The sequence below is a fragment of the Parasteatoda tepidariorum genome, chromosome 12 (genome assembly GCF_982258835.1).
Source record: "Parasteatoda tepidariorum strain Cologne lab strain chromosome 12, Ptep-v5.0, whole genome shotgun sequence".
Lineage (NCBI taxonomy): Eukaryota > Metazoa > Arthropoda > Arachnida > Araneae > Theridiidae > Parasteatoda > Parasteatoda tepidariorum.
Window position 1 is genome coordinate 57,095,314 of NC_141766.1, and position 27,861 is coordinate 57,123,174.

At 26.4% G+C, this 27,861-nt stretch overlaps 2 protein-coding genes across 3 annotated transcripts in view; one reads left to right on the forward strand and one right to left on the reverse strand.

The window, feature by feature from the left end:
- LOC107452994 (4-hydroxyphenylpyruvate dioxygenase-like protein) overlaps positions 1 to 1,811 on the reverse strand; it is a 39,447-nt gene extending 37,636 nt beyond the window's left edge. Inside the window, exon 1 of the mRNA XM_071188250.2 lies at positions 1,724 to 1,811. The gene's annotated coding sequence lies outside the window, so the exon portion shown is untranslated. The remainder of the gene's footprint in view (positions 1 to 1,723) is intronic.
- Positions 1 to 27,861, forward strand: part of FipoQ (F-box/LRR-repeat protein FipoQ) — a 49,952-nt gene that overhangs the window by 2,266 nt on the left and 19,825 nt on the right. Inside the window, exons 1-2 of one of the 2 annotated variants that reach the window (XM_087155840.1) lie at positions 20,838 to 21,044; positions 27,110 to 27,320. In XM_087155840.1, the coding sequence (XP_087011966.1) occupies positions 20,940 to 21,044; positions 27,110 to 27,320 (316 nt within the window). In that variant the 5' untranslated portion in view covers positions 20,838 to 20,939. Of the gene's footprint in view, positions 1 to 20,837; positions 21,045 to 27,109; positions 27,321 to 27,861 lie in introns of those variants that run through there. The other variant, XM_087155841.1, reaches the window with a different exon arrangement.

Sequence of the window (27,861 nt, forward strand, 5' to 3'; positions counted from 1 at the left end):
AAATTTGTTCGATTCCTAAAACTGATATTTAACAATGACGCATTTTTCAAAATTCATGAATTGGAGAAAGATGTTTTTAAATCAAAAATATTCGATTGACCATTAAGGTATGTTTTCATAACATTTATTCAGTATTAAATGTTTAGGGCGAGTTGAATAAAAAAATCATGCAAATTGAACCATTCTAATTTTGATTACACGATACTGTGGTTCAGCTAGTAGTTAAAAATGATTCCGTTTGACCACTTATTAAGGTTGCAACGATTTTGTACGACTTTTAAGGTACCAATATTATGAATCAACATTAAACCATTTTTTTAAAATTGTAATGTTGCTTTCGTTTATGTCTCGTTCGTGATTTGAAATCATATATTTTTCAGAAGATATCAGTTCTGTATTTTTAACAATATTTTTGCTTTTAATCTACACAGAGAAAAAAAATTCTAGTAAATTTACCGTAATGTATAGTTATGGCATTTCTGGTGAAAAAAAATTAATTTTGGTTAATAAAAGCAAAATATATGTTACTTAAGCCATTCATTTGACAATTTTTCTGTTCATATAGTCGTAGCGGTTTACCGGAAATTGTAGCCTTCAAAATAACAGTTTTTACTATGACACATTTAGTAAAAGATATAAAATTTAAAATTCAATTTAACTGGATAAATGGCTTTTATGCCATGCTTTAAGGTATCATGATAACAAAAATTTACTTTTACCATATTTTATCACCTATTATAAAACTATGTTTTATTATTAATTTTACAAAAATCATTACCGAAGCTATTCAATAAAAATTACCTTGCTTATTAGTGCTCCCGCTGAGCAGTAAATTTTACCATATTCTTTGAGTATTTTGACCATACTTTTTTTCTCTTGTATATGCAAGCAATTTAAACTAATATAAGACAATACTTACGTGGACAATTATGACTATTATAAAACTATATTTTATTATTAATTTTACCAAAATCATTACCAAAGCTATTCAATTAAAATTACCATGCTAATTGATGTTCCCGCTGAGCAGTAAATTTCACCATATCCTTTGAGTATTTTGACCATACTTTTTTTCTTAGTGTATATGAAAGCAATTTAAACTAATATATAAGACAATAATCATGTGCGCAAAACATGCTGACAAAATTAAAAAATTAAAAGGACTTTAATTGTTATTCCGCTTCCACTTTAAATATTGGTTGAAGTTAGGACTATCGGTTTGCATCTATATGACTAATTACACATATCTATTAAATTACGTCAGAGAAATATGGATTTACTGTAAAGTATTTGAGATGACATAGATTATAAAAGATGCGAAATTGATTTGTGAAGTAGCATAATTAGCCCTGGTCACCTCCAAGCATTATAAAGTGACCCTATAACCCCTGGGTGGGTCCCCAAATTAAATACCCATTTCGATAAAAATGTATAGTTATATAGATTTTTCAGTACCTTATATAATTGTTGATATATTAAGTTAATTAAATACTTCACGTGTGAAAAAGCAAATTTCATTGAAAAATAATGATTTAATGCATTATTTAAACCACTTTATTCATTTTAATAATGTTTCAAAGTGTAATGCCATTGTTTTTTTTTTAGAAAAGGAATTATAAAATCATATATTGTATCATAAAAACAAAATCTAAAGACCTAAAAACAAAAGAAAATGTCCAATAAGACAATTGTGTAACCAGTAAAATAAATAATGTATACTCACGCGGTATATATAAGTTTCAAATTATTTCATTCATAAAGAAATTGAAATTATTTCCATCTTTTTCGATACTTCAATTGAATAGGTGTACGTTTTGTAAAGAATTGAACGTTTGCTGATTTTGTAATACAACTATTATGATTAAAAGTCTACATTCTTTCCAAGAATACAATTGAATAATGACAACATCCGTTCCGTACTTGAATTTCTTTTAATTACATAATGATAATAGGTACAAGTTACTTAACTTATATTTGAATTTCGTATTTTCAAAACGGTGAAAAACTAAATGCTAAATTTAAGGGGAGTCGGTAGGACATCTATCAATAATGCTAGAACTGACCTTTTTCGATGTACCTTTTCTGAGAATCTATTTATGATATGGATTTGAAAATTTTTGGGGATATTTGAGATTGTATCAGTTGTATGATGTGATGATGTTGTAACGTTAACTGGAATACTTTTTGAGTCATGAAAATTTTTTAAAAAATTTATGAAAATTTTTTAAAAAGTTTATTAAAATTTTTAAAAAAAATAATTAAAATTTTTAAAACAATTAATTAAAATTTAAAAAATAAATACTTACAATTTTTAAAACAATTAATTAAAATTTTATAAACAATTATTTAAAAATTTCAAAACAATTAATTAAAATTTTTAAAAGATTAATCAAAAGTTCTCAATTTATAATTTCTTAAAAAAAAATTATTAACTGTATATGTGTTATCAATTGTCACAGTTTAAACATGTATATGTAAATATTCTGTGAAAGAAAAATAATATGTAAATATTCTATATACAGTCTAACCTCGATATCTCGAACTTGAAGGGAGAGGAGAAGAAATTCGAGGTATCGAAAATTGGAATTATTGAAAATCGCATGTTATCGATGGTAGAATAAAGAAAAATGCTCTTTACATACCTTATTCACTATTCCATATTTATTCTAAAAACACTTTTTACACTTTCATTTAAAAAAAAGATTCAATTGTTGTTTGCTTTAGATATGTGTAAGAAAGTTTGTCTTTAACACTATCTAAGTGGACTATAGCTTTAAATGTCTCCTCTGACATATTCGGCTACCTCTCAATAAATCTCCTTACAGTGTCCACTGCAGAAAGTGCTTGTTTGTTAGTAACATTGGGCGGTAAATCTTCGATTTCCTCATCCTCTTCTTCTGGTAGTTCTCAAGAAGCTTTCGTTTGAGCGATGATATCATTGTCATCCCACTGACCACACACTGTTACTGCATCATCTACTTTTACAAAGTCATAAAATTCCATGCCATCAAGCTTCATGAGTCCGGTCAATTTGTTCCAATCATTTTCGGTGTAGTTTTCAGCAGTATTAGCGATATTGATTCTTTGACTACTTTTGTGATCTTTAATGAATCAACTTCTTGAAGCCATTCATTATCGTAGAGGAAGACACATCATATCATGCCTTGTCAGTCATTCCTAAAATTTTTTATTTTTTTGGAATATTCTTTTAATTTTAGAAGAAAAAAAATCTACACTATTTATGGAAAAAAAATTCAAGTTATCGAGGGATTAGAAAAAAAAAAAATTTCGTGAAATCAAGTTTTTTTTAACATTGAGTGTATAGGAAATTTGAAGGGAATTTTTTTTTCTTCGAGATATCGAAAAATTCGTGAAATCGAGGTTCGAGTTAGCGAGGTTCGACTGTATAATGTAATAACAATATATAATACGTAATAATATGTATGTGTATGTAAATATTCTATGAAGGATACTGAGAAAAGGTACGTCGAAAAAAGTCCTTTTAACTTATACATACTTATTTTTCAATGCAAATGTATTTATAAATTTTTTCAGAGTATATTTTATATAAGAGAACGCAAGAATATTTAGTTCGCATATTTTAATTGTGTAGAATAGCCTTGATGTTATTTATTTTTATCTAAAATGATTAATAAAAATACAAATAAAAGCTAAAGAAAATTTGTATCTCGTATACATTTTACATTAAAAAAAACATAACAGATTCAGAATTTATATCCTTTTTCTAAATATTTTTTCTAGTTAAGGGACGAGTTTTTCTAGTTAAAAAGAGTTAGTTTTTTCTATTTATAATAACTTGAACATAAGTTATCGTTTTGAGGGTTTCGTACTTGCATTTTAGTTTTAAATAACTAAATTTAGCCTTAACTGTAAATGCCATTTACATAATAATTTAATTATTAAAACCAACACTTCACTAAATGATGCGAATCATTTTTACTGTGCTGTTATAATTAAATTTAATTATAATAATTTTTAATATGATTGATTGTTTTAGTATCTCTCTGCAAATTTTCAAATTGCGAATTTTCAAGGATATCACTACTAGACTCTTCTAATGTAACTATTTTTTTCACTTAGTGTCAAATTTCCTTTTTAAGCTTGTATTACATTCATTTTGCTCTTAGCATGATTTATTGATATTGCCATTTAAGTCGCATTCTATTAACCGACAATGCCAAATGGTCAACGTATTGAATTATTGTTCTTTGGTTGTTTTCCTTTTGAAATTAAAGGTATTGGGCTGTAAGTTTAGTTAGTAACAATTTTGCTTCAAGTATATGAACAGTGAAAATCCACCTTCATCTAATATAGTAAAAGCTATAGTAGCAGCAAAATAACTTGGGTCCTCCTTGAGCCAATATTCATGAATCTTGGCTCAATTAGGGTTCAATGGACCGTTTTTTTGCCGATATTCACCCGATATTTTACAACCAATATTGGTCCTATATAGAATTGTTATATTCACCCAATATTTTATATCCATTATTTAGCCAATATAGGTTCTTTATTGGCCAATGTAGGCCCTATATAGACCATTCTAGGACCAATATTAAAACAACTCGACATCCCAATATTGGTCCTTCGGTACGCATTCTTATATGACCCATATTGAGCCAATTTTGAGTCCAACTGGGGCCAAGGTAAAATTGTTGCTAGGGAAGTTTTAAAAATTTAATGACTTATTCCTCAAACTGATTTTTAAGAAAAGTTTATAATATTTTTCAATTTCAGTTTTCTTGTGAAGTATAATTATGTCTGTTCTTTTTGCTCATTAAATTTTAAAAACTATATTTTTGACTTCAAATTTTTTTCTTTCAATTTAAGTGCCTGCATTTAAGCTCATTACTTTCAGAATTATATAACTTTCCAATCTATGGCACCTTCTGCCATAATTTCCAAATTACAGTCACTCCCATATATTGGTAGCTCAAAATCCAAAACTCATAGGAAGAGAAAGTTTATTAAGATAACGTATTTTTCTTTAGATTTTATAATATAATTAGTAATCAGTTCTAGACAATTATATTACAGGTTTTTGAATGATGAGGAATTTCTTCGCACAGAGCGTAAAATTCAAACAAAAGTTATTCCCAGAATTCCCATGACTTCTATATTTTTACTCATTTATTTATTTGCTCTATGCATTGATATACCACACTGAGAAAAAAAGTATGGCCACGACTACCAGAACATACTAAAACTTACGGTGTTTCCGGCTTTATGGAAAAAACAAAAAGTTCGCAAATATTTTTTTATTGATGCATTTGATAATGATTTTAGTGAAATTAACCGTAAAATATTTTTTTATAATATGTGAAAATATTTGGTGAATCTGGTAAAATTTGGTAATTTTGTCAGGATTTCTAAAAGGATGGTGTAAAAATCATTCATTCGATTAAATTTACTTTTCAGTTTGGTATTTTCTACTAAATGTGTAGTAATATGAGCTATAATTGTAAAAACTAGAATTTTTGGTAAACCGTTACCATGCGAACGGAAAAATTACCAAATGAATGATTTAATTACTGTACATTTTTTTAACCATAATTATGTTTCTTTTACCAGAAATATGATTACCATATAGTACAATAATTTAATCAGATTTTTTTTCTCAGTGCACTAGCAGAATAAGAATTCTTTAAATACTATACAGAATTCTGAATACTGCTTGGAATTTGGGTGGTTCAAATCTTTTAAATAGTATTTTAAAACAGAAGCCAGTATAAAAACTGTAATTATCATTTCTACAAACATGGCGTATTTCCTTTTTTTGTATTTAAAATAACATATATATTATAGATAGTTAAAATTCTTATAATGTAGATGAGAAAACATTTCCATAGCAAATGAATTCTAGAGAAGAATATAGCTACCGGATGTTGTTGTTGTTGTTTTCTTTTTTTTTTAAGAATTTTAAATATAAATCTCTGATAAACATCAGTCATGCTAAGCCCTACCGTATAAATTTATCATTCATGCTTACCACTTACAAAAGCTATATTTGTCTTATACATTACTCTCATTGTTCTAAACTTATCGTAATGAAGACAGATAACTGTATATATATTTAGTTTTCAGCTCCTATGCCGTTAAACGACTTTCAAATAAACTGACAAGCTCAACTAGTTGTGAACAATTTAATTTCTTGCCAAAATAATAAAAGCTTTTTAAATGCTTAAAGAGAGGAAGAAAAAAAATTTTATGTCAGAAGAGAGGATGATTGCTCAATTATATGATAGCTGCTGAGCTATCTCACCAACTATTTTAATGACAATTTAAGTACAATAAATCTACTAAAACATTAAGAAAAATAGTATGGTCAAATCAAACAGAATATAGCGTAGTTTTTTGCTGAATGGGTACACTAAAAAGCTCGGTACTTTTTACCGAAGCGCTACGGTAATGATTTTAATAAAATTAACAATATAATATGGTTTAATAAGCAATAAAAACATGGCATAAAATCTCTTATTCGGTTAAATTTACTTTTCAGCTTTGTATTTTTACTAAACACGTCGTAGTAAGAAACATAATTTTGGAAACTAGAATTTCCCGTACACTATTACCATATGAACTGAAAAACTTCCAAATAAGTGATTTAAATATCGTATGTTTCGGTTTCATTAACCAGAAATGTCAATTCAATAAAACACTGCAATTTTACCGGAATTTTTTTTTCTGTGAAAAAGATTTTCCGGAGCACCTTTGGTAACTTGAAATAAAACAAAAATCTGTATACTTATGAGACTGTTCTAAACTTAAATTTTATTTTCATGCGTCTAGTTGAGACTTAAAATGAATCTTCCTTGAAACTTTTTTTCAGTGGGTCAAAAAGTCTTCTTTGAAATCTAAATTACCCATTTAATTTTTTTTTCAATTAATGCTTTGAAATCACTTTTATTTCTATCGAATATCAAGGCAGTTTTATCATTTATTTCTAATTTTATTTTATTAAAAACTGCATTAAATGTGCATTATTTTCCCCTTAAAATTGAATATCTCTGTGCTTACAAGCGTATTTTTAAAATAAATGCAATATTTTTGAAACCTCATTAATTATATTAATTAAGCTATAATATATTATTTAAGCGAATTCATTTCAACAGTTTTTCGATTTTTCTATGATGTACTCAAATATATTAATGATTGTTTTTAATGTTAAATAAATTTTAGTGTGTAAACATAATAAAACATAATATTAACTAAGATATTTTTAATTATAAATACGTTGATATTTCGTGAACAGAATGATAATTATTTACTGCATATATGAATAATTGTAATGAATGTATTTTGTTTTAAATTATTCTCTGTTAGCTTTTACTCACTCATGTCTGGTTAAATCGAACAGCATATGAATTTACAAAGGAAATTACTTTATTTCGTGAGTGAATAAGACGTATAATACACGAAGACTGGATAAATAACTAACTTTCTATTAATGTAAACAGTATTTTTTTATGAAAACAAATAGTTTTTATTATTTTGCTATAACATTATAAAAATAATAAATGCTGATAATATTTCAATTACAGTAAAATTTCGTTAAAGCAAAATGGTATTTCTCTTTTTCCCATGATATTTATCTTAAACAATAGTGATTTCTTTTATAAAACTTAAATCACTTCAATTATTATATTATTGTGCTATAAACTTAATATACAAATAATGAGGATTAATAAAAACGTCTAATTCAATTATCACAGCAGTAAAATTTAGTTAAACAAAATGGAACTTGCATATTTTTCTTAAACAATCGCGATTTTTTTTTCGTAAAAATAAACCATTTTTAATGTTAACCAATAATCGTATGAAAAAATAAATAATGTCGAGGAAAAACATGAATGAGGAAACATAATAATTCAATCCTTATAACATTAAAACTTCGATTAAGGCAAAATAAAATTTATTATTTTCCAATAATATTTAATTTTGACAATCGCGATTTTTTATTATGAAAAACCGTTTTTATTTTTGGTCTATAATTGTGTAATAAGTATAAATGATTATTATGAAGAACTTAAATAAGGAGATATAAATAACTCAATCATTATAATGGTAAAATTTATTTGGTAAAAATGGTTAAATTCAATTCATTTAAATTTAAGGGTAAATTTAATTCAAAGGTGAAATTTTGTCAATGCAAAATATTATTTTTCTTATGATATTGGTTTTTAACAATCATGATTGGCCATTTGTTCGTTGTCGTTTTTTTTTTTTTCTTTCTTCGTTCTTAATTTGGAATTCATATTGTTACAATCATCATAAAATAATTTTCAATCTATAATATCCAATTCCAATTCTTCTTCAGCTTAATAAAACTCATTTGACAAAATATTTTTAGACTTCTGAACTTTTTATCTATTGACCATAAATTTAATTTTAGTTTTGATAGCTCTTATACATTTTAATACTCAATACTTTTGAGCACTTGGAAAATGTTTGAGTGGCTAATTAACACTGGGAAACATTTTTTTTTCTGTTGCATGAGAATTTTTATTAGATATTCGATACTTTTATATCCCTGATTTCAAATCTGCAATGGATATCAATCTTCAAGCCACATTTTTTTTTCTTTAAAAAAATTATAAATAAGTAAACAGCTATGAATGGAGAATTCAGAAAAAAATCAAAACTTTCCTATTATGACCTGTTTAAAAACACATGAAGAAACAGGTCATAATAGGGAAGGCGTCCCTAGCCGCGTACGCGTCTTTTCCAGGCATGGGTCCCTTTGCAATTTTTATCTTAAAGATGTGCCTTTTCTCCCCGGATGTTTGTCAAGACATTTATGTGACCACCTGCTATTTTTTGCCTTTTTAAACTTGTGCATTTCGATAGAAAATAAACTAAAAATGTTTTAAAAAAATAAAAATTTGAAAAAAAATCTGTAGCTTTTGGAGCAAAACTAATCTCAGATTTAAAATCCCCACACCCGAATTAGGCAAGATCAAATATTTGTGTAAATGGAACAAAAAATTTAGTCCCCAGTATTATCTTTTTTCCTTGACCTAGACCACTCTCCTTTTTAATTTTTGATTAGAGAAATTGAAGAAAAAAAATATTTCTATTGCACATAAAATACCTTTAAAATGTTTAAAAAAGAATTTTGTCAGTCTTCACCTGCAACACACGAATGTCACCGTCGGACTTAAGGAAATACTACATTTTATCAAAATTATAAAATTAATTATTTGAAAATTAAATTACTTATTTAATTATCAGAATTAATTATTTAATTATTCGAAAAATTTTTAAACGTTTTAAATGCTAAACACACAATTCAAAAGTAATTAAAGTATTTTTGTAGAAATTTTTTGAAATATTTTCTTTATTTTAGTCCAAATATATTTTAGACAATGCTATTTTATACATACAGTACTTATTACCATTAAAATAAGTCCAGCAATCACTAGTAATTACCTTAACTGTAAATAATTACGGATCAAATTACGGCATAAAGTGACGGCACTTTAAGTGAATAATCCGTAAAATCCATTTTTACCGTAAAGTATTATACCGCAACTTTTACAGCAATGTTTATTTAATTAGAGTGGTGATTCAGTGATTTTGCGGCAATTACTACCATAAAAATGTCGGTACATCAGAATTTTTGTTCCGTAACATGTTCCGGTAAAAATGGATTTTACGGTAAAAAGTACCACCACTTTGAAATCCGGTACTTTTTACCGTACTTTGATCCGAAATTTCTTACAGTGTAATCAGAAACAGACTTGTAACTTTTGTTTCATTAAATTTGATTTAAAATTTATATTTACGAAAACATATTTAATTAAGCCAATATATCAAAAACAATTTTGATTGTTCATAATTTTAAAATTATTTATAAAAATAAGTCTGGGATCAAGATAAAAAAAAGTCGAAAATTAGAGAAGTTTCACTTCTAATTAAAATGGGAAAAGTAATCTTGTTAAAAAAAAGGATCATAAATAAAATTTTCCAGAAAGTTCTAGGCTAAGCATAGCTTTCAAATGTAAAATGTCGCAAATCTTGCTGAAGCAATTGTATATCGTTATAGAATTAACAAGAATTTATACTTTGACATTTGGAGGTCAACGTAGTTAAGAATGTCTTTAAAGAAATAACAAAAAATGAATAAATAAGCGGTATTTGAAAAGTTAGCATAAATAACTCACTACTAGAAAGCTTTTTTCGTTCGAGTCACGTATTGAAATTTTGCAAGCACAGAACAGATATATATTATTTATTAGACATAAAAAATTAAAGACATGCATTGAACTCCAACAAAATCACCTTGTTTTGAATGTTTTATTAAAAGTGAGTACCTTGACACGCAGACATAGATATTTTTTAAAAACTATTCTTGATCAAATAGATAGATATACACGACAAAACTTGCTAAAACAATTTTAGATTCATTTAAATTTAAAAAGTTAATTTATTAAAACAAATGCAATTTTTTTAATAAAAATTTTAAAAATATGAAATGTAAAAAATTTACTTCTCTAACATGTTATGTTACCTGGAATTTGTGATAAAATATTTCTATTCATATCAAATAAGTTAAACAGCTTATTTCAATCAAACTATACATTTGCATTATTGGACTAATTAACGCATATCCTGCAGCTGATCTGAAACAATATTCAAATATGCATGAATATATTTCAGCGGAAAATAAATCTTAATCGAAATAATTACAATTTAAGCGAAAAATAATCTTAATCAAATTAAATAAATTTAAATAATTACAATTTTTAAAAAAAATCTCAAATGAGAATTAAATTTCTAAATTATTTACTTAAAAATTTTGCAAAAATAGTCACAAATCTTACTTGTTCAAAAGATCTTTTGTATATATAAATACAATTTATTTACTTTCAAAAACAATACGAATCAAGCAAGATAAGTCGAAAAAATAACAGAAAACATTAGAAGACTAAAAAGAAGAAAATTAGATTATTTATTTCGTATTAATTTTAAAAAAAATCGATGGAACTCGCACTGTAATATCACTGGAAGAAAAATGCCTTATGCTAATTAGTTTACATCGTAATCTCTTTAGTAAAAAAATTTAAATAAAACGTAAATATTAAAAATATTTGGTGATCTATTCAATTAAATGTGTCTTTATTATTCGATAGATAGCACCACTGCCCTCTTGATTAAATTTTAAATGAGGAGATTTTTAAATGGGGAGAACTCAACATGATTGAGAATTTTTTCAATCAAAAATTAAACTTCGATACCTTCCGTTACAAAAATTGAGCATACTTTATTTTTGTTAATTTGTAGTTATTTGTAATTATATTGCAAGTAATAATTCTAAGCTTGAATATTTTTTCGTGAGATGGCGACACTACAGTGGAGGGCGCAAGTTACTGTCCAGATAGTAACGTGAATAATAATATTTTGTAAAAAAAAAAGCAACGAAGCGTTGGAATATTGTTATTCATATTATTATCTATAATACAAAAGAAAATATTTCTAAAAATAATGAAAAATGAAATAAATAATGAAATAAATGAAAAATGAAATGAAATAAATAATGAAATAAATGAGAAATGAAATGAAATAAATAATGAAATAAATAAAAAATAAATTAAAATAAATAATGAAATAAATGAAAATGATCGCTCGAAATCGAAAGAAATAAATGAAAACAAAATATTTTTTTTAAAAAATCATTCAACCTCTTGCATAACTTGGATAATAAATTTCTCCTCTGTTAAAAAAATAAATAAAGTTTTATTTAAACTTTTAGGGTTTAATTGCTTAATCGTTTGAGGAATTAATGCAAAAACAATTTCGATTGTTTAGCTTTTTTTATGACGCTACATATTCAAAAGTCTTTAACTTTCATAACAATTGAATAAAAAATAATGCACGTGTAAAATGACATTAAATTCGGTGTTTTATATGGATATCTCAGTTTCTTATTATTTATTTGGCTCTTATTATTTGTTTTTCTTATTTTATTTTATTAATTTATTCATTTTTATATTTGGGAAAGGTACACAAAGTGGTAAGGAGAATAAAGGTACACCTAATCTGTTTAATTTTTTTTTTTTTTTTAAATTTCTATCAATTTATCTTAAAAGCGAAAAAGCTCTTGTAGTTAAAGTAAATTTGAATCGGGAGCTGACCATAAAAGACAAAAAAACAGCTACGATATAGATTCTAAACTTTGTATCAGATATACAGTTCATGGCTAAAATTATTAGACGCACTTTAATATTCTTAGTAAAATCTTAATTATCAGGTGATACTCTACAGCTTTATTGTTTTTATGCGACTGAAGCCGTTTAGCACTTGTTTACGTTAGTGTATCAATAGGTTAAATTAGACGATATATAATATAAATTTGACGACAGAATAAATTAGACGTTACATTATATAAATATAGAATATTTAGTATATCAAGCATTATAATAATAATTAGATCAAATTATTGGACCCACTGTATTGTTTTAATAATTACATGATTTGTACGAGTTTATATGCAATACTTTTATATTTAAACATAAATGTAATGGGCTTTTATTCGTGAGATTTTCATATACTTCCTTTTTGTATTTATTTTTATCGTATTGCATTACAATGTTAACCAATTAATACAGGAGCGTAAGCAAATTCAAACCGGTTTCATCCGAGTAAAAACAATACAGCTGTATAGTATCACCTGATAATTATAATTTTACATAGAATCTTATAGTGCGTCTAGACCAGGGACTGTAGATTGACAGACAGGTCAGTCACGGATCTCGCTGTACAACATAAATAAATATTATCAGTTCAGAAACAAAGCACTACGATGTAGATTATAATTCATATTTCAGTCTGAAACATTAATGATGTTCAACGAAACGATGTTCGTAAGCATGACAATAATAATAATTACATGTATACGACGATAGCACGATACGAATAATAATAATTACATGTATATTACATGTATACGAAAAAAATTTACGACAAAAAAATAGTTATTCTTTTTTTTATATATTTTTTGAGATTTTTCGAATTTCGTGAAAGTGACCTGTATTTTGTTTTGCTTAGAAAGATAATTTTCCAATAATATATGCTTTTAAAGTCTGAATTTTCTAAGATTAGCATCGATGCTTTTCGATCCAAAATAAAATCAATGAAAATATAACCAAAATCAACAAATGAAAACAGTACTGTGAACACTATAAGAAGAATAAAAATACTATAAAAACATGTAATCTACTGATATAATGTTTTTATTTTAACCAAAATAGTTGATGTAACATGCAACAATTCTTTTTATCCCCCCTTGTCACATACTGGCACCATTTAAAGAAACTTCTTTCCTGTAGAAGCGGGATAAAAATTGCGGACGGCTCCTTAAACTGTTAAATGTGTTGCAATTTTACAATTCCTTGATATGTGAGATAAGCAGAATATCTTAATAATTAGTAACGATTACTATAATTAACTGTTTTGGATTTGTTTGGAGTTGAAAAAAATTTTAAAGCAGTAGCATTATTTTAATTTAGTGCAATATACAAAAACAAATTTTAGATTTAATAAAAATAGCTGTAAAAGAACCATAAAGCGATGGAACTTAATTTTATTATAATTAAATTACATATTCCTCAAACAGTTAATTCACTAAATAATATTGAAAAATTTAATTCAGAAAGTTTTAAAAAATATTCTAAACAACAATGCAAGAAAAATGAAATTTAACGTTTTTGGAAATATTCTTATTTTTAATTTTATTTGAAATTTTAGCTATTTAATTTTCTTATTTTATTTGTATTGTAAAAAAAAATTATAAATCTAAATCTTTTTAAGCTAATTTTGTTGTAAATTCAAACAAATAGTCTTAACTACTCATTGAAAAAAAGTAATAACTCTTAGGTCTATTTCATATTCTAGGGATTTATCATCATTGTTTCAAAAGAGCAAGAAAGAGGTAGTAAACAAACTTTCCTTTATAAAAAAAAATCTAAAAATGAATAAAGAAAATTCTTATAAGCAGCTAATTCTTCAATCATACTTAATATACTTAAAAAACAATTATGAAAATCCTTGAAAAAACTAAGATAAGAACTATAATATATATTCAGGATCCGTTCATAACTTCAGGGTCCCATTTAAGAACGCATTTATTCCATCCTTATTTGACGGATTTTAAAATTGTTTGACCAATCTTCTTCTTCTTAATTTCCCCTACAGCCTAGTGCAGGTTCTCCATTTGCTTTCTCCAAACACGGCGGTTCGACTTATTAGACAATGGATTCCTTTAAATTTCAATAACTGTTTCAAGATTTGTAGAGAAGGAGCCTTTATTATATGGCTTTAAACCCTAATTTTTGAATTTTTAATTTTAATCCATCGCAAAATTCGAAAAGTGTTTAAAAATAGTGTTACATTAAAAGTTATATTTAAAAAAAATTTAATCAATAATAATTCCATTGAAAGATAAGATCTAAAATGTTTATTTTATTCACCCATTTTTATAACGTAAACACTTTTTTGTTCACATGTTAAAAAGACTGAAATTTTAAAAAAATTCAATAGATATTTTTCAAAAATAAAAGCTATTTCTTTCTTTTTAATAGATCTTTTATCGTTTAATGTAAGGATCTCAACAAGTCCCATGGACCTCCAGTGGCCCACCAATGATATTTTAGTGTCATTCAGTCTAAACCAATATTTTTAAGGAAAAAAAAGGTCATAAAAGGACAAGTACTTTAGATGATAGCAAGTAGTACAAAATTCGTGGTTGGCATATATAAAAAAATTAAACGATTTCATTCAGTATAAACCAATAATTTTATTAGGAAAAAGAAGGTCATAAAATGACAATTATTTCAGATGATAGCTAATAGTATAAAATTTGTGGATCATATTTATAAAATGCTGAATTAATTTGCTGAGCAATATGACACCAAAATATTTAAACAGTAAAAGGACTAATGCGGTCACAGTTAAATAAAAACACAATATTAGCGTCTGACAGATTAGAATTTTGAGAATTGCGACAGTAAATATTTCATAGCAATGCTTTAGCTTTGAAAAGAAAAAAAAAATAATAAAATGCACTTTTAAGTATGAAATGGTATTCATTATTTTTGTAACATGAAAATTTTTTTGCACAGAAGTACTATAGATACAATTCAGTGTAATCATGTTTTATTTGTTTCAGACAATAGCAAAAATATATAAAAACAAACTGATTCTACTCTAGTTTTATTTCAATTTTTAAACGATACTAAAATTTTAGAAGTCAAAACTGTGTCAAGCATTCCCTAAAATTAGCTGTATGTTACTTAATGTTAATATTTTATAATTTCAAAACAACTTCTCTACTTTAATAAAAAAAACTAGTTAAATACTAAATCTGTTAATTGACATTTGAGTTTTTTGTTTTACATAGGTATCTCAGTTTTTTTATTAATATATTTTAATTATTTATTACATTGATTTATTCATTTTAATAATTTTCATTTATTTATTTGACTATTTCTTTTTTTTTAAATTTTGTTTCATTTCATTTTACTCATTTATATTTTATTGTAATAAAAGTACACTTTAAAATTTAATGCCTGACCATGGTTGGGTAGTACACAAAAATTGGTTAAGGTTGAAAAATATTCTCAAGGATAACTTATTAAATTGTTTTGGTAATCAAGTAAATGTTATTTTCTCATTCTTGGAATATTTATATTTCATTCCATATGTTCAATAGATTAAATTGCTTTAATTTATATATGACGTAGAGTAATTGAAAAATCCGATTCTACAAACAGACGCTGTCACTTTGCAATGAACCTGGCTAATTCTAATAAGATTGGATAGAGTCGTGGTGGCTCAGGGGATAGAGAGTTCACCTTCCAATAAGGTGAACAATTTTCGAATCCCAGGGATGGCTGGTCGATATGAAATCTCCTTGCCATCAGGCTAACCGTAGGAGACTTTCGTGATTTTTCTCTCCATGTTAACGCAAATGCGAGTTAGTCCCATTGAAAAATCCTTGACGAAGGCAAATTTCCCCCCTCTACGTGATCCAGAAGTTCCTTTGTCTTCTGGATAGGGTTTTAAATCGCAAGGCTACGGAGTTGAACATTAGTAGTTGTAAACCCAAAATATTGGGTCGGCTATTGGAAAACGGTTATAAAATAAAATAAGACTGGGTAAGCACTTTAATTGAAATTGACTCCCTTTAATTTAAGTTGTAATTGAAATGTTTCTATCAACTATTTTCCGCAACTTACTTTCTCAACTTCCTGAAATCCTCTTTAATCAGCTCTTCGGCATCTATAATAGATCATAAACAGAAATAGTTCTCTCTTGTATTATTTGTTGATATTGAAATTTAAATAAAATAAAAAATTTAAAAAAAAACTTATCTTGTTAACTTATTTCGAAAAAATTCCAATTCCATTTTTAAAAAAAGTAGTTTTTAAGTTATTTAGTATTTTTTTAAAAAAATATATATATAGTTTAACCACAAACTGTAGAATTGAAGCAGTAAAATTGTTTTTTTTTTTTTTTTTTTTTTTTGTGTACCAAAAATAAAACTCAGTAACTTGTGATTTAAAATGCATTTTAAATCATGACTTACATTTTAATTTATTTATTTACTTCTTTTACATTTAATTTCCTTAACAGTTACATAAACCTTTAATTTTACTAAAATTTAATTTACTTATATTTACATTTAATTTACTTCAGAAGTAATATGTTTTTGTGGTTATTATCTTGAAGCAAAAAATTGCACTTTAACATCATACGGAGCATTTAAACAAGATCAAAAACCAGAAACGAGTTAGCTTTTTTTTCCCTTTCTTCTTTTCCAGTAAAATTCTTGATAATGGATCAAGCTTAAAATATTAACAAACACCATTTTCCAAAACTTTTATCGCTGTTTAACACTAATCATACCATAACCGGTCAAATGACCGTTTAAGAACTTTGGCATCGAAATGAGCTGATCATTTTATCGCTTTTGCACATTTGACTTCATGACTTTTTCTAAAAATTATGTACAGTTGATATTCTATTATTATTATTATAATTATTTTGCATTTTGTTTGTTTGTTTCGAATAATACTTGTCGTATACCTATTTCTAGCACAACCGGTCATTTGACCGGGAGAACAATTTATTGCTTTATTAGGTTATCGGATCAGAAATTACGATGTAATGCCTGTTCAACGTATTGCATTCGATTGGTTGCACATTTCTGCAAAGCCTGTTGCATAGTTAGTTCAATTAGAATAACTGTGAATTCAAATTTCAAGAAAGTACCTAAAATTTCAGATTGGCACTTTTGTGTAAGAAAAAGTGACAAAAACTAAATGCTTCGCTAAATAGCTTATATTTAATTTTAATAGCTTTACTTTATTTCTAACTAACTGTTAGTTTTTACCCAGAAAAATGTCAAAACAATCAAGACAGCACAAGTTCTTAGAAGAAATAATATTAATTATAGGAATAATTATAAGAATTATAGAAATAATAATAATTAGAAGAAATATGTTTGCGGAAAATGTACAATAGAAACACCCTGTATATATAAAATATGCGTCGAGCAACGAATTAAAAATTCTTATTCTTTGTGTTTGTAATACATAAAAGTTAACAATATACAATTTTGTTTAAAATTATAATTAAGTTTTTTTAGTTTATTTCCTTCTTAACATCCATATTTCATACATTTAATCAAGAAACATAAAGTCCGGTCAGTTAACCTTCTATGGTAGAAATAGGTACAGATTATGTGTTGGTATATTTAATGTTAAAATATAACCAAAATAAATACATTTTTGACGATAAACGTATAAAAGAATAAGACCCACGCAAATGATCAATTTTGGAGGAGAGCGCTTGATTCACTAAAAATGACTGCTTCTCTTCTGTATCGTTATCTCCAGAAGAAATAGTGGGAAGAACTTAAGACTGTTCATCACGGCATCTCAAAATAACTACCTCTTGCTCCTCCAGACATCTCTCTTCAAGATACCTCAACCAACCTCAAGCACTGGGTTGTCATATTTGGCAACAACCTCAACAAAAAAATCTCGCTTTCTCACAAAGATATTACGAATCTGATTCAAATTGATGTTTAAAGTTATGAATGAAATGAAGAATTCATGATTCGATTTATTTGGTTTGTTCATTATGCTAACAAACCCATTGACGAAGTGAGTATTCGAAATAGGTTTTATAAATTGATTATCAACGCTATTTTTCCAAATTTCGAGAATTTTATAATACCTGTTGATTGAATTAGTAAAAAAGAAAGGAAAAAAATTAAAAGAATCCGATACGATCCAATTTTGGGATATACAATTTTGACAAACTTAAGCATATTATTACGATTCATTATGATAATAATTTATCTAATTTACTTTAAAACTATCGCAAAATAAAGTTTTTATTTAAACATCATTATTTATTATCTCACAGAAACTAATAACTGCATATTGGATTTATTATTATTTTTATCAACCCTTCACTTATTTATTACATAAATTCATTTGGCATGATTGGATAAAAATAATATCAAAAATAATGTAATAATCTTCTCGTTAAATTATCTAAACATATTAATATCTACCATTTCTTTCAAGGTCGTTCCTAAAATTATAAGGAATTTTTCATAAATTTATTTAAGGATTTATAAGTGATAGCAAATATCAAGCATTTGGTTGATAATGTACTTTTGCTTAATTTCTCAAAAAGAAAAAAAAATTGCTGTGTCGAGAATAAAAGGGTTTATTTGTTTAAATATTTTTTAATTAATTTACTTGCATACAAAAAAATATTCGTAAATAAAAAAGTGTAATAATACCTTTTTTTAATTTCCGATATTTTCAGATTTTGATAGTTTGAGAATTTTTAAGTTGATTTCGCAATATTTAATATTAAAATGAAAAATTCTATTGAAGAAAAAATGTTTTTTTCCTGGCAAATAAAACTTCACTTCAATAGGTATTGTCGATACAAAATGTATAATTAAACTAATTAATAAATAATTAATTTCAATAGTCGCAACATAAACTGATTAACGTCATTATCTCACAATTACCTAATCACTAAAGAAAGAATCATCCGAAATTCTGTTGTAATTTATTTAAATTTCATAAAAGAAGTTAAAATGCGAAAAATACTTAGATCACAGATTAAAATCAAAATAAAGTTACAAGTTAAAACAATTTCAGATTCTTAATGCACAGTTTAACCTTTTTTTATGAATTTTTGCAATTAAGTAAAATTATTGACACTCAAAATGTGAAAATTTAACTGAAAAATTTGACGAAATAAATAATGTATTATGCCTTCGCAAAAAAGAATTCACTAAAATTGTAGTATTTTTTTTTTCATTACGGTTAAAATTATTCAAAATTGTTCATGACAAATTTGGACACTATCACAGATTAAAATATCTTATTTTTAGAAGAAAAAAAAGTCTTTTTCATAGATGACACACAAATTTATTTCTTTAATTTTTATTCAACATCTTCGAGCAATTTCTTTAAAAAAAACTTCTCCAGTCAGAATCTTGGAATTTGGATGATTAGACCGCAGTTTTACTAGAAGTTACATCATGAAAAAGCCCCATAAAATAGGTCTGTCTCGACCTTTATGCAGGGATTATGATAGGGAATGCGTGGACGAATATACTGCAAAAAGTACCACTACCCAGGGTGCCGGTACTTTTTACTGTAAAATCCATTTTTCCTGGAACAATGTTACGGAACAAAAAATCTGATATACTGTAATTTTAACAGCAACAATTACCGTAAAATCAGTGAATCACTCTAATTAAATAGATATTGCTGTAAAAATTACGGTATAATTATTTACGATAAAAATGGACTTCGATGATGCACCGAAAGTGCTGGAATTTTTCACATTGTTTGAATTAATATAGAAAGACTCGTAAGAAACATTATTATATAAGTATATATATTCGTCATATGTAATATAATAGATGTCTATATTTCATTAGATTTTCTTCTTGCATATTTATAGTAGTTTGTAAGGTTTAACTTTGTTTTTTTTTTCACAAAAAGGGTTGCTTACAGTGTTAAAATTTTCATTCTAAAATTATGGTAAAATAACTGGCAGCTGTCTGTCCATCCGATTAACAGTAAAGTTTACAGTAAAGAACATTTTTTTTTCCTTTATGGTTTTGAAACCATTTAAAACTAGCATTTTTCAAAAACGTGAAGAAAAAAAATTATTATTTAACTAGACATAGGAGCTCGGCTTTTCGTAAGGTAATGGTCATTGGAGAGGGCCGGACACTGGAAATTCTTCATGTGTTGAAGAGAATAGAGGAAATATTGTGGTTTCAACACTAGGACTCAACTCCATTCTACCGGTCATGATTGACAGATAATCCCACTTGGCTACAATACGTGCGCAATTGCAAAGAACTAAGTAGTTTCATTAGGTGGCTCTAGTTGGTGCGATAAAATTCTGGTTGTTTAACCGTATTAGGTGAAAGCAGTTAATAAACCATTTTTCTCAAACTTAACAGTTTGATTACCATTTTATTTATGGTTATTTGACTGTTTTGATTAAATATAATAAAATAACCATTCAATAAATTGTTATTTAACCTTTTTTTTCCGAGAAGTTTCTAACAGTGTACAGAATTAAAAGGGCTGAGATCTTCAGGTCTAAATAATTCGAAATTCCCGGGATAAATCTTATGCCTAAACAATAACTTTGGCGATAGCTTCCAAAAGTTGTTTCCTCCAACCCTAAACTGCAGTTTCGAGCCAAGAGTGAGGAGTAAATTTTTTGTTAGATTTTTTTCCCTCCCCATTCTAATGAGCAAGAAACAGTGCTATTTCTACTGAAGGAATTATAAATCCTATTGAGAAAAACTATTTCCGGTGTGTTTTGCCAAACAATAGGAGGTTATAAAGCCCCTTGTTTTCAGTATGGATCGTAGATTCTCAATGTGGGCCGATGTGTCATCAGCCGCTATTACAACCGGCTTCAAAGATAAAGATGAAACGGGAAGAAATGGATTTATACCAACGGCAGTAAGTCTACATAAAATTATTCAAAAATTAGACATATATCAATGAATAGAGGCACGTGTTTTCTTGTTTACTTATGACACATCACATTCTAATTACAATTTCAATGTCATGTTGTAAAATAATTCCCAGAATTGTAAAATAATTCCTGCAAAAGCTCTTGACATTTTCGTAATTTTTAATTTAAAATATATAGTTATTAAAGATAAAGTAATGAAGATTTTATATAATGATATATTTTACAACAAATATAGAAACACATTTCCTTGTGTTTATTGATAAGTTATTTAATTAAACTATATAGTTATTAAAGATAAAGTAATGAAAAGTTTCTCTAATGATATGTTTTATAAAAATATTGAAACACATTTCTTGTATTTATTTATAAATTATTTTTAATTAAACTATATAGTTATTAAATATAAAATAATGAAGGTTTTATACTCTGAATTAATGAGTATCTGAAGTAATATATAAAGAGTTTATAAAGTAATGTGTATTACAAGAAGTATCAAAACACATTTTCTTGTTGTTTAATAAATTATTTTTAATTGAATTATATTAAATATAAAGTAATGAAGAGATTATATACTAATTAATGAGCATGTGATTAGTATATGAAGTCAGCATATGAACAGTTTATATACTGATGTATTTCACAAGAAATATCAAAACACATTTTCTTGTTTTTATTCTTAAATGAATTTTAATTGAACTATATAGTTATTAAAGATAAAGCAAGGAAGAGGTTATGTACTAATTAAACTATATAGTTTTATAACGTTATATAACTTATGAACTAACTAAACTATTTAATTAAGTTTTAATATTATGTTTCAAATGTGGATTTTTTTTATAAAAAAATATCCAATAAACTTGCACATTCTATAATTGCTTGCATAATTTTATTTTTTATTTATATGATTTAATCATGGCTAAATGTAATGAAGAGTTGGGAAAATATTAATTATTTTTATTTGTTAATCATATAATTGATAAAAACTTACCAAATTATTAATATACTTTTGCGTTATTTTATTAATTTTGAGCCATGTGTAGGTTAATTAATAAAAAAAGTTCAAGGAAACTAAACAAGTGCATTATAGAAACTCTTCCTTGAGGATAACTAAATCAACAGCCCAACAGTCTCTTAAAGTTTTTAATCCTATTTACATAAAAATTTAATCATGTGAACATTTATTAATATAGTTTCTGTTATACATCATTTTTACTCTTTTAAAAAAGAAATAATTATAATAAAATGCCTATATACCACTGAAAAAAAGTCAGAAAAGTTAGAGATTTATACTTAAATTAGTAAAAAACTATGAATTTTAAAAATACTTAGGTGCTGCGTAAATTACGTTAATATTATGCATACTGTTGTTCGTAATTTGAACGAGAAATGAAAAAAAAAATTCGAGGCCACCGCTCTGAAAAATTCCGTTTTGAAAATCCATTACTTAGAGTTAGTGAGTTCTTATTTTATATCCACATAAGTAGTTGCAATTTGTATATCTTTCATGTGAGTTACGATTAGTAGTTATAGAAAAAAAATTTCCAGGCAAACATACCTATGCATCATGTCAAAATTAAAAAAAGATTCATCACAATTACACAGTTACAAAAAATGTGAAATATTCCTTTCTAACATAACGAAAAATAGAGAAAAAAAACATAAATAAGAAACATAAAACTTCTATACATACATACAAAATAACTTGAGTAAAAACCTGTCAAATATCCTTCTTTTAATTTATTGTCTTCTATATTAAAATTCTATGATGCAGGAATTTAAATGCAAAGATACCATTAGGAGTCAACGTTTGCACAAAATTAAATTTATTTTGGTGACAAAAAATTTAAAAAATTTAATTTTATCTAAAAATTCTGGTGGTCACCATTGGGAAAAAGGTATTATTACTATTATTTAACATTCATTATTCATAATTTTTTTAACACGTCCATAGATGTAAAATTTTATAAGATTAATAAATCAAGTACAGTTAGAAATTTTGGAGCGTATGGTAATGCAATATCATTAAAATTTGCTTCAGCCTTAATATGGTACTAATTTATATTATACTAAGTAAATATTATTTAACATTCATCATTTATTCAGTGCATCTATAGATATAAAATTTTTTGACGTTAATAAATCAAACAAAAACATGCACTGCTAGAAATTTCGAAGCTTATTGTACTGTAATATACGTTAAAATTTGCTTTAACCTTACTATGATACTAATTTATAGTTTACTAAGTAAATAGTTTTTAACATTCACTATTTATTCAGTGTGTCTAGAGACATAAAATATTATAATATTCATAAATCAAGTAAAATTGTGCATTTTAAGAAATTTGGGAGCGTATTGTATTGTAATGTCGTAAAAATTTGCTTCAACCGCTATAGAGTTCTAAGTTTAAATGCATTATTGTTTTTCTTGAACTTGTTTATGCCATATTATGGTTCATCTTATGGTTCATGAAGAACATGGATTAGGTTAAAACCTCATGAACATTGTAGCTTATTTGCACCATATTTTGGAGCAGGATACTATTTTATGAATCAAGATTTAAACAATTTTGCTGAGAATGTGCTAAAAGATAAGAGAAGAGGCAGGGGCGTGTGTCGTCTGAAAGGTTTGTTGTCACACAGCTCATTTATCATTTTGATAAAACTGTGACAACACTAAAACTTTGCAATGCATGTTTATTGGGGACATCATTTTTATAGATATGAGTCGCGCTTATAATATTTTTTTATTTTAATCGTTTATATGCCCCTCCAAAACGAAATTTTTTTCTTTATTGACTTATTATTTTGCTGAAATCGTACTTATTTTGATTTTTTATTATTATTTTATGAAACTAGACAAGTAATTCACAACTTAATTTCTAAGATATATTTAAAATGAAAAACTTTTGCCAGAAAGTGCTAAAAATCCTTAAAATAATGAGCTTCCGTATAATGTTAGTTATCGCAGTATCTTTAAGGTAAGTTATGATGTGTAAAAATAATGACAGTTGTTTATAGTTTTGAATGCAAAAAATAAATAAATAAAAACTAAAAAAAAGTTCATGATAAGATAGCAATTAGTTACATGAGGTCTCAAAATCACTTTTTACAATTGTAGTAATACCAAATTAATTTTTCAAATGATAAATTGGTAAATTTTAATTTTTATAAATGATTATTTTTTAATAATATTTTTAAAATTCAATTTGCTGTTTCCTTTAAAGCATTTCCTCAACAGCCCGTTATAAGCCATAACAGATATATTACGATCAATAAGAAATTAGTCTTTAAAATAAAATGGTAGTTATTTAATATGGTATAGAAATTTTTAGAATACGGAAATAAGTATAGTATGAATATACTACGATGTTTGAATAAAAGCTTGAAAAATACAGAAACGTAATATAAGAGAATTTGTAATAGAATAAAAATGTAATATAAATTTGACAGTATGTGATACTAACAATTAAAACAGCGTTTATATTTTTCTTCTATTTATTTAAGTTATTTTGCATACATACCACCCTAAAAACGTTTTTTTTTTTTTTTGTGTTTAATTCGATAACTTATTGTCTAAAACTTACTTTAATTTAAAAAGTACTTTTAAAAAACTTCACTTCAAGCTAAGAGAAAAGCTAATCTATTTCGATAAGAATTCCTGCTGATGTAAGTTTATTTTTAGCTACCTCGACTTTAGAACGAGAATAGATAGCTCAGGGACCCTGTTAATTTCTTCTTTCTTTATTTTAAAAAATAAAGCAATCTCGTAGCAGCAATTCTATTTTACCCAGTATTATACAAATTGCAAGTGATCAGAAATATTTAATTAAATCGTTACTTCTTCGAAAGTTTTAAAAGATATGAAATAAGGAATATGACAATGATGATAATTAAAATAATATTAAAGGATAATGATTTGCAATAATATAAAAAAGTTAACGATATGCATTAATGAAGTAAAATAAGATTAAATGCAGATGAGAAATAATAAAATTTAATATTAAAATTAGGTTTAATGAATATTTTCGTATTCATACCTGTGTTTAGCGTAATACAATGTCCTTTATTCACCGAAAACTTGCCATTAGTTTACTCTGATTTTTTTCCTTTTTCTATCCTCTTTAACAGCTTGGTAAACAGTATTACTGTTAGATGTCACAGATATGACAGTATAGTCAGTTATTGCATTTATTACAACAAAGCAGTCAGCTTAGCCATTAGCTTTTTTTCTTTTTTACTAAATAGTTTACTACATCAATAAATTCCATTAAGCTAAATGATTACAACAAAAAAATTTTAAAAGCAAAAAAAGTAATAATTTTTTTACTAAATATTTTATTCAATTTATTTTAAATTCTAATGGTTCAAACGTTTTTTACGAATGAGATTTTTAAAAAGTTACTGTAATCATTTTTTATTCCTGATTTTTTATCAGTGTAAAAAATAAAGTAATTCAAGGAAATTTAAGCAGCATAAGTGATCAATTGCTCTATTCTATTAATATGAATTCTGAATTTGAAATACATTACTGGTAAATTTTTTTGTGACATTACTTTTAAATTAATTTTAAAAATTAAAGTAATACTACTGAAATTAAATTTTCAATATTTCATTTGATTAAACAATAAATGTTACTATTACTTGACTAATTCCAAAACTGAAAGCAATTCTTGTTACTATATTTTCAACACATTATTTTTCAATAAAAATATATATATATTTTTCAATAAAAAAATATGAAAAATATTTCAGTTTAAAAAAATGATTTAAGAAAATTTTTAGTGGTGCATACTCACAATGAGAGAAAAGTACATAAAAAATTACCAGAATATGATAAAATTTACTGTGTTTTTGGCTCCATGGGAAGACCAAAGATCTCGATAATTTTTGCGAAGCGCTTTGGTATTCATTTTGGAGAAATTAATAATAAAATATAGTTTTATAATATGTAATAAAATTTGGTTAATGTGTTCAAATTTGATACCTTCGAGCATGACTTAAAAATCATTTATTCTATTGCATGTTTTACTAAATGGGAGGTAATAAGAACTTGTAATTTTGAAAACCAGAATTTCCGGCTAACTGTGGCCGTATGAACAAAAAAATTGCCAAACAAATGGTTTAAATACCGTATACTTGGGTTTTATTTTCCGGTATCAAGTTGTTGTTTTTTGTCTGAAATTACCATTTAGTACGGTATTTTTACCATAATTATTTTTCCCGTGAATATAGTTATTGAAGAAAGTAATTGTCATTAATATAAAAATTTTCTCATTAATAAAAATTTTAAACTTTTGTCGTTGCAAGATAATAGGTAGCATAAAAAAATAATGCCTTGATTAATAAAAATATGAAGTGCAGACCAGATATCGACAATGTCAACCTTCATCTACGAAAAGGTACTCCTCCATAGAATCGAGTTATCATGTCTTATGTACCAGTGAATTGGTAATTTATTTTTGTAGTGGTAGACACAATACAGTATTTCCCCACCAGAATTATAGCTGTGGTAGAATTCGATGGACGGATACAACTAGTTGATTCATTGCTGTTCTGTGAGAAGCCGGGATAGCTGTATTAAGATCACCGTACTTTTGAGTGCTGATCGTGAGAGCTGTATTAAGTTCACGGTCGTGGTTGCTCCTATGTTGCCTTTAGCAGTCGAATGAATACGTTGTACGCTGCGTGTGATCGAGACTGAGTAGCAACAGCATGAAGAGGACAATGTAGCAGTTACAAGTCAACTGTTCAATGTGGACCATCCATCGAAGTGGGTGTGTTCAAATCGAAGTGGGCGCTTCTGTCAAGGTAGGCTTGTTCATATCACGTCCAGGTCACCAATGTGGGGAGACTTGCTATCGACCATGTCTACCGTCATCTATGAAAAAGGTATCCCAACATAGAATCGAGTTAACATGTCTTATATACTAGTGAATTGGATTTTATTTCTGTAGTTTTTGGACACAATACAAAATATTCTATTTTCTGGTTTGCTTATTTACTTGTTCTGCAATCTATTTGTGTTAACAAAGGATGTTTTAATTTTCAGACAATCGAGAAATTGCCGGATAAAGTTCTACTCAAAATATTCACTTATCTTCCCCACAAAGAAGTTGGACGATTAGCTAGAGTGTGCAAAAAATGGAGGATGATTTCAAGTGATTCAAGACTATGGACACACGTATCGTTACGACCTGATGTATCTGGATTACATGTTACAAACATTGAAACCCTACTAGCCCTAATTGCAGTACGCTTCGGTACGTACACTTTTTTTTCATTTACATTTCTCATAAGTTTAAAGTACAGTACTCAAAATAAAAATAGGAATAAACATCTTGAATAACTTTTGGTCTAATGAACAAGTTTTCACATAAGATTTGCAATCTTACTGCTTCGAGTATCATTCATTCACACAAGTTAATTAGCATAATTTTTAATATTAAAGTATTTATTAACTTAATGCTATTATTACACTGTTAAAATTTTCATTTTAAAATTATGGTAAAATAACTGGCAGCTGTCTGTCCATCCGCTTAACCATAAAGTTTACGGTAAAGAACAGTTTTTTACTTTATGGTTTTTAAAACCATTTACAAAAAGTATGGTTATAAGACCATGAATACAAAACTATACGGTTTTTTAACCATTAACAACTAACATTTTTCAAAAACGTAAAAAAAAATTATTCTTTAACTAGGCATAGGAGCTCGGCGTTTCGTAAGGCAATGGGCATTAGAGAGTGCCGGACACTGGAAATTCTTCATGTGTTGAAGGGAATGGAGGAAATATTGTGGTGTC